The 12,787-nt window shown below is 39.4% G+C and overlaps 1 protein-coding gene across 5 annotated transcripts in view; it reads right to left on the reverse strand.

The window, feature by feature from the left end:
• Positions 1-12,787, reverse strand: part of CPSF6 (cleavage and polyadenylation specific factor 6) — a 46,477-nt gene that overhangs the window by 25,545 nt on the left and 8,145 nt on the right. For all 5 annotated transcript variants that reach the window (XM_030548771.1, XM_030548770.1, XM_030548769.1 and 2 more), the window contains exons 2-5: positions 6,488-6,697; positions 4,491-4,594; positions 2,998-3,143; positions 1,465-1,638 (exon numbers count right to left, since the gene is read on the reverse strand). In XM_030548771.1, coding sequence (XP_030404631.1) covers positions 1,465-1,638; positions 2,998-3,143; positions 4,491-4,594; positions 6,488-6,697 — 634 coding nt within the window. The remainder of the gene's footprint in view (positions 1-1,464; positions 1,639-2,997; positions 3,144-4,490; positions 4,595-6,487; positions 6,698-12,787) is intronic.

Raw genomic sequence — 12,787 nt, forward strand, 5'->3', positions numbered from 1 at the left:
GTCATGCATGGACATGTGACTTGCCCAGGTGACTCCTAAACTCCATCCTGGAGCTGGACTTTGCATGGGAAGGAGGTCTCCATCCACAAGAGAAAGTCTATTTAAATCCCTGGGGGACCCCTTCATTTTGTCTTCAGCTGGCTAAAGAGGGAGCCTCTCCACCTCCTGCACCCCAGGATCCTTGAAAGAAACTGGAACAAATGACAGTAACTACAGGGGGTGTCAGTGATTGCTGGACCCAGGCTAAAAAGAGATTAGTCTGTAAAAGGGAGCATTCTGGAACTGGTGAGGATCTTATCTGTATTCAGTTTGATTAGACATAGATTTGCGCATTTAATTTTATTTTGCTTGGTGACTTACTCTGTTCGTTCTGTCTGTTACTACTTGGAACCACTTAAATCCTAATTTCAGTATTTAATAAAATCACTTTTTACTTAATAATTAACTCAGAGTATGCATTAGTACCTGGGGGAGCAAACAACTGTGCATCTCTCTTTGTCAGTGTTATAGAGGGCAAACTATTTATAAAGCTGATACAGGGTAAAACGGATTTATTTGGGTTTAGACCCCACTGGGAGTTGGGCATCTGAGAGTTAAAGACAGGAACACTTCTGTTAGCTGCTTTCAGGTAAACCTGCAGCTTTGGGGCAAGTAATTCAGACCCTGGGTCTTTGTTGGAGCAGACGGGAGTGTCTGGCTCAGACAGGGTGCTGGAGTCCTGAGCTGGCGGGGAAAGCAAGGATGGAAGTAGTCTGGCACATCGGGTGGCAGCTCCCAAGGGGGTTTCTGTGATCCAATCCGTCACAGGGTCGTTCCAGCTACCGTCACAAGTGGTAAGAAGAGACAGAGGGTGCGTGGTAGCAGTGCCCCTTATACTGGAATATAAGCACGCAGTCCAAAGGATACCACTGAGGGAAAAATCTCTGGCAATGGTGCACGCAGTGTGTATATACCTAGCATGGAAAGCACATGAGCAAGCATTCGAAGAATATCACTGAACCGTGCTGCTAATACAATTGCTCTGTGCTGCTTGAGTGTTGTTTTGCAGTGACTGCTCTTGAACTAATAGATCAGCGAAGTTAAGCCTGCACAGAACGGTGGGTCACTGTAACTATTGTTTTAAAATATACATTGTGACACTAAATAAAATTATCTATTACTTTAAGGATTTTTGTTATAATATTGTTATCAAGTTTGTTTATACTCATGCTCCTACTTCTCTGGAGCCTGAAAACACCCCTTTGATATCAGAAGTTATAGAATTCTATGGGAGCTTTGTGTCACTGTTCAGCATAGGGAAATCCATTCCAGTGACAAAGTGAAGACTTATTGTAAACAAGTCCAATTCCCTGGGTCTCTGTAATTCCCAAAACAAATTAGAAAGTGTGCTATATTAATATTTGGCTATATTAAAAACTGAAAATGGTAAGCTAGGAAATTAAACAAAGGTTTTATTGTCTTTACCTGGAAAAGGAGGCGGTGGTCCTCCTGGTCCTGCAGGTCCAGGGAATCTGTCCCCACCTGGAATGCCACCTGGAAAACGGCCTCGTCCTCTGTTATTTGGTGGAAACGCTGCACGTGAGCCACCTCCTGGAGGACCAGCTTTACCTTCTCCAGACATCTGGCCTGATTGTGTAGCTGCAATGGGGAAGCAAAAGTATATTATCATTCCGTACCATGAATGATTTTTGTTTTGTTTTTTTTCCCCAATTCGTGACCGAGAGTTCATTTTTGTTTTGTTTTTTTGGGGGTGAAGAGGTAGCATTGCTGTATGTCTTCAATAGCAATGCTGAGTACTAACCCTTCATATTTATATAGAACTTTTCATGCACAGTTCTCGAAGTGCTTTATAAAGCCTCCTTTCTCCCTATTTTAGAGATAGGGAAACAGTAACAGAGAAGTTAAGTGACTAATCCAAATTCTTTCAGCAAATCAGAGGAAGATTTTGCAACTGTATTTCAATCTCTTAACCATCTGTCCCACGCTCAGGCCACTAAACCAGATTCCTAAATGTGGTATGCAGACAACTAGAGGTCCACAGATAGAAAAGTGGATGATAACATGGTGTTATTCTTACGTCTAGCTGCTTTTACAACAGATATCTAGGCTCGTCACTAAATAGATAAAAGGAAAGGGGAAAAAAAAAAGCCTAGAAGCCTGCAAAAGGACATGGAAACATGGAGACGCCTGCCTAACTAACTCATTTAGGGACTCTGCTGCTATATAATAAAGAAGAGAAAACAGAAGCCATTTTCTGGGCCAGAGCCACAAGTGGATTTGAGCTGTCAGCCAGCAGGGAGAGGCAAGTTCAGACCATAAGGTGAACCATACCTGTTTTTATTCTGCCACTATGCTTGGTTCCTTTTTCCCTTTCTTCCTGCATGTGGAAAAGGGAACCAAGCATAGAATCTGAATAAAAAGTACGATACAAAAAAGTTCCTTAATCTCACTTATTCAAGAATTCCCCTGGTGTGATCAGACTGGCATAGTCAGCTACACATCAAACCTTGTTTCCCATTTTCTATCATAGGAAATTCAGATGAGGAAAGGGGTTTGGCTAGAACAAAAGAAGTATTTCATGCTATGGAAGAGCACCTTGGCCCCACTGCATTCAGAAGCCAGTTATACTAGCCCTCAGGCAGCTCAAAGCTAATCCATGGCCCAACTACTGTGCGAAGAATAGAGCAGTGACATCCATCTCATTCCAGGTCCTGCAACAAGCAGAGCTCAGTCAGATATCAGAATCTAGTCCAATTTGTCTGCAAAATGTCCAAGTTGTTAATGCATTCATTTTGTTCAATCTGGTTGTATGAATGCTTTCACGCACATAGTATTTCTCAAAGAATTATAGGGAAAAGATCCATAAAGGTATTAGCCCCAGACACCTTTTGATAAGTTTCCATAACTGTAAACATTTCATAACTATTTGGAGCCATACATGTTATCATGGACCTTTGTTTTTTAAATTTACAATGCAACTAACAAGAGAAGACTTACTTTTCCTTGACTGCATTTCAAACTGACTCAAGAACTGCTTATTGCATGGCGTCACAACAGGATTTTGCCCATGCAATTCTCTTTTAGGCAAGAGATCCATCAACTTTTTGGAGGATGCTTCAGATCCCACACCTACAAGAGCAAACCTAAAAAAGAAGAGTGAAAAGCTGCATCAATTTCTTGCACCAGAAAAATCTGATTGCCTTCCAGAGAAAAGATAAATACATGGCAAGCAAAAGAACATTTGACAAAAATCCCCCCCCACAAGCTTGGTTAATTCAGTCTTAAAGATACTTGAAAAATCATAACACAAACTCTCGAGTTATGAGAAAAGAACGCCAAATGTAAATATGAACTTAAAAATTACAATTTTCCCACCATTCAATTTGAAATGCCCATGAAAAGAATGGAGATGGAAAAGTAACTTTTCTTCTGCTCAACCATACAGTATGAACCTGTTTAGCTGGCATGTCCACAAAATTTAGACCATTTACTTCAATTTCTGAACACGTTTTTAGTGTTAAAAAGCCTCATTAAGGAAAGAATCACTGCAGAGAGAAAATCAACAAATGGATTAAGGAAAGCTGTCTCTCTCATAGAGACTTTCAAAGCAGCTCAAAATTAAAGAATGAATATTTCCTCCTCTACAAAGTAGTGTTTCTTAAGGAAATTTATTTTAGGTTTTAGATAACTAAACTAGACTGTAAAAAGCTAAATCAAATTTAGGCAAGCTTAAAAGTTTTTTGTTTTTTTTTTTTAAATCGGTACTTTACCAAAGGAAGTGGTCTTCTACCATTGAGCTGTATTTGATAAAACTGGCAGTAGGTAACTGATTCTTCTTTTCATTATAAATTAATCAAAGCTGCACTTTGAATGTTAGTTTAGTTTCACCCACCACCACCCCCAAAAAGGAGGGTACGGGGGTTAACCTGGCATTCATGAAGACCTTAAATCAAATATAGTTTAAATCACAATTGAAATAGTTAGTTTTTCCACAGCACAAAACTCACACAATTGACAATTTATAGTAAACAAAAAAACATTTACTGGACTCTGAGATGTGTTATTAGTAGGGATTGAGAGGCACTGGCAGAGCTGTGCAAAATGAAAATGGAGAAATAAAAGGCTAATAAATCAAGTTTTAAAAAAAGAGATTTGACAAAAAGTAGAATAAGAAGCCATTCACACTGATGAGAGGTAAAAAAAATTAAGAGTACGTGCTCTGAAATTTAGGAAAATGAATGTGTAAGGAATGCCAATATCACAATCCTATTCAGGGAATACTGAAACCTATAGTATTGTCTTTAGAACTTATTTCTGTGATTGAATTAGTAGTCACCAATGAAAAACAATAAGGTACAAAACCCCTGCTAGACATTAGCTGTCCAACAAGAGTAAACAGCTCATTGCTAGCTGCGGAAAACACGGACCACTCACCCTCACTGTAGGAGATCAATGACCAATAGCAGAAAATGTGGATTACAGATGCTTACCCCTTTGACTGGCCATTAGCACGGTTTTCAAAAAATTTTATCTCCAAAATATCATTTACTCCCAGTGAATGCACTGCTTCAGTTAAGTCTTCATCTGTTGTCCACTGCAAAATATTTTTATATTCAAATGTCAAAACACATTAAATGCCAATTTTCACTAAGAATACAGCAGTCTAATCCTGTATGTTTGTACTACTGCTTTTTACTTTATTGTGAAAATGATCAAGTAGTAGTGCATCTCACTGGATGTTTTCTGTGGCTGTTTGTAGAAAAGGCCAGAAAATATTTCAAGGGACACTTTACAGTTACTTCTCAAAAAGATCATTGCTAAAATATATGAATAGACAAATGATGTGTAATACAACACATATGGCACTAACGGCACCTAACATGCATTACCACCCTTAATACATAATGCACTCTCTTAAAGAAAGCTATGTCAGAAGAAGTTTTGTTTTTATGAAAAACAAAAACATACTTTCAAGGCTGCAAGGCTTTAATCTGACCAATTTCAATAGTCACTTCTTTTGTCTGTCTGTTTTATACCTCAAGGATTGCAAATTTTTCCTCTTCAAAATAGATTATTACTCAGTTTCTATTAGCCCAAAATCCTACATCTCTAAACAAGGTCAGATTTCAAGACCATTTCAATAGTGTTTCACTTTCAGATCTGTTAGCACACTTGTACCCCTTATACATGGTGCTCTATACCAGTGTCAAAACTGGCCCAAGTGAAATTTAATTTACTAAAAAGCCCAAACCATGAACTACTGGTTTTTTTTGAAGCTTTAGACAGCAAGATTCTAAGAAGTTTTGTTTTACTTACTGATGGCAGAGAAAAAAAAACAGAAGAAGAGTAAGAAAAGTAGAGTTTATCAGCCACTTCAGTGGCCCACGGATATGTGGCATCCATCAGCATCTAAATGACTCTCCTATAAGCAAACACCTAAGTTGAACATTATCCATTTCTGAAGTTAAACACTTTCACCCTGATTGTAAGTGTGCACTGGTACTGAAGGAGTTGGAGTAAGAAGAAAACCTTTAACTCCAGAACCCCCCTAAATTTCAGGAGAGAGAGGGAACTGGGTGTTCAAGTTTTCAAACTCCTTATATACCCGCCACCAGCTCTGGTATAGAACCCTCAACACCCTTCTGGCTCACAGCAAGCAAACTACATTGCTGAATCTCATGCCACTTAAAAAAAAAAAAAAAAAAAATCAAAGAAAACCTTGACAATCCTTAAGATGGTAAACACAATGTTGTAGATAGTTCTGTTTAAGATGTCAAGTCAGTAGTAACAATACAGATTTAAAAGTTATATATGGACTTTCAAAAACACTCAGCATTGGCCAATTGGCCATTGACTTCAATGGAAGCAGAGTCAGGCCAACACTGTGTTTTGAAAATCTCATCTCTAGAAATAAGTTTTTAAATGAAGTGTTTGATAAATCAGAATCTCCTTTACTTACCTGAAAAGAGCCTGAAATCAGGATACTGCAACATTTAACAACATCAAACACTTAAAACAAAGTATGAAAGCATTTTCCTGCATGCCTGGCACTAGTATAGGCTTTAGCAGAGAAAGCAACCATGAACTCAGAATTTTGCATGGAAAATATTAATTTATTCTGTTCCTTCTCTTTAGAGTTTCCCCTAAGCCCTAATAGAGCGGCAAACCTACCATGCTTTCCCAGAAAGCTTCCCCTTTCACCTTTAACTTATTCTACAAGTAAGACACAACTGAACCTTTATATTGTAAATAACCTCCATTTTAATGAACATCCCAAAACTGTATTCTTCCCCCAAGATTTTCACTAAAATGTTCGGAAAACCTGCTTCTCTGTTCTAAGATATCAGTACATGATTTCTTTTGTATTGAGTGCCAGAAAGTTAAATATTTTAGTAAAATTCTGTCAACTACAATGAGTATATTTGATCAGTGTAAGATTACTGCCCATAATAAAAAAGCATGTGTGTAGCTGAATTCAAACACTTACCCAAGTAAGATTTCCAATGTACAATGCAATTCTCTTTCCAGTATACGTATAGACAACATTTGGTGCTGCTCCTTTACCTACATCATCTCCAACTGATGGTGGGAGAGAGTCCATATAATCACGGTCCTCTGGGGCATCGCCATTATTTGCAGATGGAGAGATGACATCATCATACAAATCTATCTGATCATGTCCACCATATTCAGCTTCCTAAAATACAAAAAGCTATGCTGTAGATTACATATTACCTAAAATACTCAATGTTTATTCAAAACAAATACTGCTCTAAATGTCCCAGAGAATTATCACATGAGGTAAGACAGACACATTTGGGACTGAAATACAACAGTATATCCCTCCCAGTTTACGTCCCAATTTGATCTACATTCAAATGTATATAAATCTGATGTTACTGCCTTCTGGTTTCTACTTTTTAAAAAATTCCACCAAACTGACAGAAAATTAACAAAAAGCCTATATTTACTGCTTAATCCTACAATGATTTTATTCTACTGATAGAGACAAACAAGAGAACACAAATCCTATTCTCAGAATGTTGCTGACATTAATGATGCTGGTAAGCAAAACAGCAGCAAGTAAACTTCAGCTCTTACGCAAAACAAAGTAAATATTTTCCTCTATTAAAAGAAATTGATAGGGGAAGTGGTTTGAGCTTTTATGAGAGTCCTGGCAATGAACACAACATACAGCCAAACTTTTCATAGATCGGATCCTAAACTTGATCTCTGATTCTCCAATAAAGGGTCAAGAAGGGAGCACTTCATACTCTAATGATCCCACTTAATATAAAGGAGAAACACTGACTGTTTCCAAAGAAAGCTATATCCCACTTTCTGGTATCACCGTGTCATCACAATATGAGTTGGAATGGGAAATGACTAAAATAGGAGCAAAAATAAATCAATTTTTAATTGAGTTATCAGTCCATGTTCTTTTTAAAATTTAGACCTTTTAACATTAACATGGGCAACATACACTTCTTCGCAATTAGGGAGCATCATATAAAAAAATTCCTAACTATGTCTCTAGTAATAAATGTATTAGAAGATTTAATCCAGAGTATCTTCTCTAAATTGAAGACTCCTCCTGATGCAGCCATTTACATTTTTTAATCTCCACTTACAGTCATATAAATGGACAACTTGGCAAATGAAGTTAACATCTGTCTTACTGGTCCCTCACCCACAAAATCAGAGTGACAAAGCACTGGCATTACCTGTATTACAATTATTATTTTACAAGGACTAGACCATTGCTTTAGGGCCCTGCCATAACAAACTCTCCTCAGACCCTTGCATAACAGGTTTGTTCCCCTTAAACCACTCCCCATGATGTTTTCCCCCACTTCAGGATTCCAGACCACAGGGCAGGAAAAGCTGGTTACATACTCTTTATAAGAGGAGTGTGTTTCCCGATGCTCTGTAAAGGAGTCAGTTGTGCACTACTAAAAATACCAAGTTATAACACCCATATTCTCCCTTATGAAATGACCCTCCAAAATTCTCTCGGCAAAACAAATCTCCATCTACCAAAGTTCTGTATTTTACAGCAAGATCTCCCCAACATAAGCCCCTTTCTACTATATAAAATTCTGTTGTATCGTAACTTTTTTTTTTAAATACCAACTTCACCCACACATTGAGTCAGTAAATATATGAAGGCAACACACACCACCACAGTATTTAATGGTCTTGCAAATTCTATAAGTCAAAAAGTCTCTGTTTCTTTCCTCCTAAATGCAGGAAAGCTAAATCAAAGTGGTGAACTTTGCACTTTGTTCTGAAAATTAGGTTCAAGATCATTTTAATTTCCTGCAGAAACAAGTTTCACACTTCTAGGCCAGCAGCTTTCAGTTCTGTCACCTGCATTTATAAGTCTTCACATGTTTTAGTAGTTCCACAGTTCCTGAGGAATGCACCTGACATGGGAGTTTATAATTACTGAGAAGCAGCTTTTAAACTAGCTCATGCCAATGTCATGAGGGGCTTTGAGGATCAGAACTGAAACCCTAAGTTTGTCTCGGTTCAGTGCGTAGCCGGTGAAATGAGCAGAACACTGGGGCGATACACTGTCAGCAACTTATGTTATTAAGTAGGTAAGCTGTTTCACTTTGAACTAATTGGACAATGTGTTATAATCGGAGAGTCAAGAGTTTAAGGCCAGAAAGGACCTCCTGTACATAACATGCCACCTACACTACCCAGAACCTGCACACTAAACACAACTGAAATTAGACCAAAATATTATAGCCTACTGGAAACTAGACTATTATGTGCCACAGGCAGAGATCAGGAAGTACCAACATGCATCAGTGCTCCACAATCAGGTACAATATGTTGCAACAATAAATGCAGAAGGTCATTAACTCATGGATCATTGTGGCCTACTCCAAAACTGAAACCATGGGGTGCAGTCTCCTTGGCCAGCTTTAGGCAGAAGAGCTCTTTTCCAGCAGCCATATTTATCTGGGCATCCAGTAACAATGAAGATTCCAGCTAGCCCCACCCCATAGAGCGTGTTAATGTGGTTCTGAGTTCTATGAAGCATTATCTTCTCTCCACCAGCATCACTCTGTATTGCCCACATTTAGTATCAGTCATCTGCTCTTCGCTGACACTAACGGTATGTCCACACAGCAAAAGCTGTGCACTGACTAACCTACCTGAGCTAGTGCTGTTTATGACCAGCCTACCCTAGCTAGCTTAAATCCAGCTAGTGTGAGTAACAACAGTGATGAAGACAGTGGAACAATAGCTTCTGAATGGGCTAGCAAGCCAAGTACATACCCAGGATCCATGCCAGGCTTGTACTACATGTACTGCAGCTCAGAGTGCACTACCATCACTGCTATATTACCTCTGCTAGCTAGATTCAAGCTAGCTCTAGTAGGCTGGTCTTTGCAGCTTTTGCTGTGCAGATATATCCTAAAACAGCTAAGGGACGGCACTGTTTGTATCTGACATAATGAAGACACACAGTTGGGTGTTGTTCATGTATTACTGGCATATGAATCTGTGTTGTCTTAAGATCTTACCCAGAGAAAAAGGTTACTTACCTGTATTGTAACTGATGTTCTTTGAGATGTGGTTGCACATATGTATTCCACATTGGAGAGTGCACCCAGTCAGAGCCGGAGTGTTTTCTGTAGCTGTACTTGTCAAGGTGGCACACACACTCTGCACATCCTCATGGCCCATCTCAAGCCTATATAAGGGCAATGCTGCCCTGATCCCCAAGAGTTCCATTGCACCAGAATATAGTGACTCGGGACTCCGGTGCAGAGGGGTTACAATATGGGTAAGTAATCATTTTTTCCTCTTTGAGTAGGGTGACCAGATGTCCCAATTTAAAAGGAACAGTCCCGTTTTTTGGGACTTTTTCTTATATAGGCGCCTACTATCCCTCACCCTGTCCTGTTTTTTCACAGTCACTATCTAGTAACCCTATCCTTGAATGATTGCACATGTGTGTTGTACTCAGATGACACGCAACAGTACTATTAGGAGATGGGGTGCAGAGACTATTTAAATAGGAACTGCAATACTGTTTTCCCAAAATTTGCTTTAGATCTTGAAGCAGGCATAAGGAGTGAAGGTATGCACAGAGGACAAAGTAGCAGCCCTACAAATGGGACATCCCATAGAAAAGCTAATAAAGCTGCTTGAGCTGAATGGCCTGACTGTCTTTGTGGAGGAGAGATGTGAGCTATAGAACTGAGAAGGGCCCAGATGAATTCTATTTTCTATGTCAGGATTAATCTGGATTTTCCCTTTTTTCAGGCTAAGTCCCACACAATCAAAGAGACAAAATGATAAACCATGTGGTGGAGAACCCGATGCTCAGATCTCCCTCACACTAACAGTTGCCTAGGTAAGGGAAGACGTGGATCCCTGTTCTCCTCAAGTAGGCCACCACATTACAATGGACTTGGTGAACACATGTAGCACTGACATTATGGGCCAAAGGGAAGTACTGTGTATTCATAGAATCATAAACCTGCTACTACAAATCTCAGAAATTTCCCATTACTTGGCACTACCATCGCATGGAAGATGAAGGAAAGCAAACCAGTAACTGTGATCTAGGATTGATGCTAGGGAAACCATGTGAAGTCTAATGTACATGATGAACTTTCTGAGATTTCAGAAGTCCAATATGGATCTCAACTCCTGCTCCCCTTCAACTTGAGGATCAGAAAGTATCATGAGTAAAACTTCTTTCCCCAGTGTTGATAAGGAACTTCTTGTATGGCCCTTAAAGTGAACAGAGTCTGAAGCTTTTTGAAGAAACACTAACTCATGAGATGGGTCCCTGAAAAGTTTAGGTGGACGGAGAGGAAATGGATAGAATATCCCAATTTCGTAGTGCTTAGAATCCAGTTGGCTATCAACATGGCTTCTCAAGCACTGAGAAAATGGGACAATCTTTCCCTAAATGGGGGGGGGGGGGGTGAAAAGATAGTAGGAAGATTGCCAACAACTGTATGGCTGTTCTCAAAGGACAAGTCAAATGGGCTGCTTCAACACAGCTGACTGAGGACAAGCTGGATGACTCAAAGTGAAGTTGAAGGACCTCTGTCTCTGATGTTTGTGCTTCCTTCTCAAAAAATCATGTTGCCTTGGTGAATATCAAGCCTGCATATAAAAACTGACATGGATATTACTGTTGTCGGGCTATATACTGACATAAAGGGTAGCAGAAGAGGCTTTAAATGTAAGTAGCTTCATTAGTCTTGCTTGAAAACAAGAACTGACCATCAAACAGAAGGTCCTCTATGGTTTGTTGGATGTCCAAGGCTATGTAACCGGGGGGGTCTCATTGTTATTGCAGAAGCCATCACCCTAGCACAGTCTTTCCCAAACTTGGGACGCTGCTAGTTTAGGGAAAGCCCCTGGTGGGCCGGGCTGGTTTGTTTACCTGCCACGTCTGCAGGTTCAGCCGACTGCGGCTCCCATTAGCTTCGGTTCGCTGCTCCAAGCCAATGGAGCCACGATTCGCCGGACCTGCGGACGCAGCAGGTAAACAAACCGGCCTGGCCCGCCAGAAGCTTTCCCTACACAAGCGGCATCCCAAGTTTGCACACACAGTGTTGTTACTTTATGGAGAGGATTTGCGGGTCCTGAAAGATCACAGACAGAAAGATCTGTATAGCCTTGTACAACCAATACAGTGTCATCAATCTTTTTTCAAGGGAGGGAATGAATCCTCAGATGTTAAAGCTTCTGAAACAGCTTCATGCATTTAAAACTGGTGTATATACACTCAAATAAGCTTTAACAAAAAAAAGGCCTTTTGATGCTACTAAAATACAGTAGTTGATAACTCCCTCTTCAAGGAGAACCATCCAAGAGGGTGGACAAGATTTTGTGGATCCTGCAAGACTTGTAGGTTCTTGCAGCTTACATCATACATCCAACTGTTTCAGCTAACATTAGTATATATGGAGAATATTACGTTACAAAATTGAGAAAGTGGCCAAATTATGTACAAGTGGAATAACTAAGAAAAATCAACTTGTAGCTAAGAGCATATGTAATATTATTTTGTTTGTATTATGGTAGCATCTATTCTAGATGGCCCAACAGGGACCGAGGCCCCATTGTGATAACTGCTTTACATACACTCAGTAACTGGCAGTCTCTGCCCAAGACCTTACAAGCAAGGGCAAAACCTTAACACAGTGAACTGCCTGCCAAATTCAAAGAAATTATTTTTCAATAAGCCATATTTGATTTACATTCCTTTAATATTAAGATAAGGCTAACATCTTTATCTGTAAACCAATCTAAATCCTTAAAAAGTGTACAGAATTTACCCCATTCATTTTCTCTATTTCAGTTTCCATTGTGCTCTCTAGAGGAAGCCAGAAAGATAACCAGTGCATCCAAATATTTGCAGCAGGTTGCTGGGCAAAGCCATCGTGCGCTGTCACATGATAGCCAACAGATTTCAGAAGAGATTAGAGTGTTTTTTCTTTTTAAAAGTTTATGTTCCCATGGACTACATAACTACAAGGGGCCTGGAACTATTTAAATACCAGCTGGCTCAACGCCTACTTCATAACACTATAGTAGGCTCTTGAATGGTTAGCATAAGTTAGCTACCCTGTCTAATTATTTTTATTATTCAACTGTGTGTATGTCTCAAAACTATTTCTTGTTTTCAAGTTTATCTTCTAATTACTTCTGTAAAAGACTAGAGTCATCAGTATATGCTCAGACACAAAATGCAAAAATAGTACATATTCACAATGTAACTGTACGTATGTCGCCAGGCTCT

Source organism: Gopherus evgoodei, chromosome 1 (genome assembly GCF_007399415.2).
Source record: "Gopherus evgoodei ecotype Sinaloan lineage chromosome 1, rGopEvg1_v1.p, whole genome shotgun sequence".
Lineage (NCBI taxonomy): Eukaryota > Metazoa > Chordata > Testudines > Testudinidae > Gopherus > Gopherus evgoodei.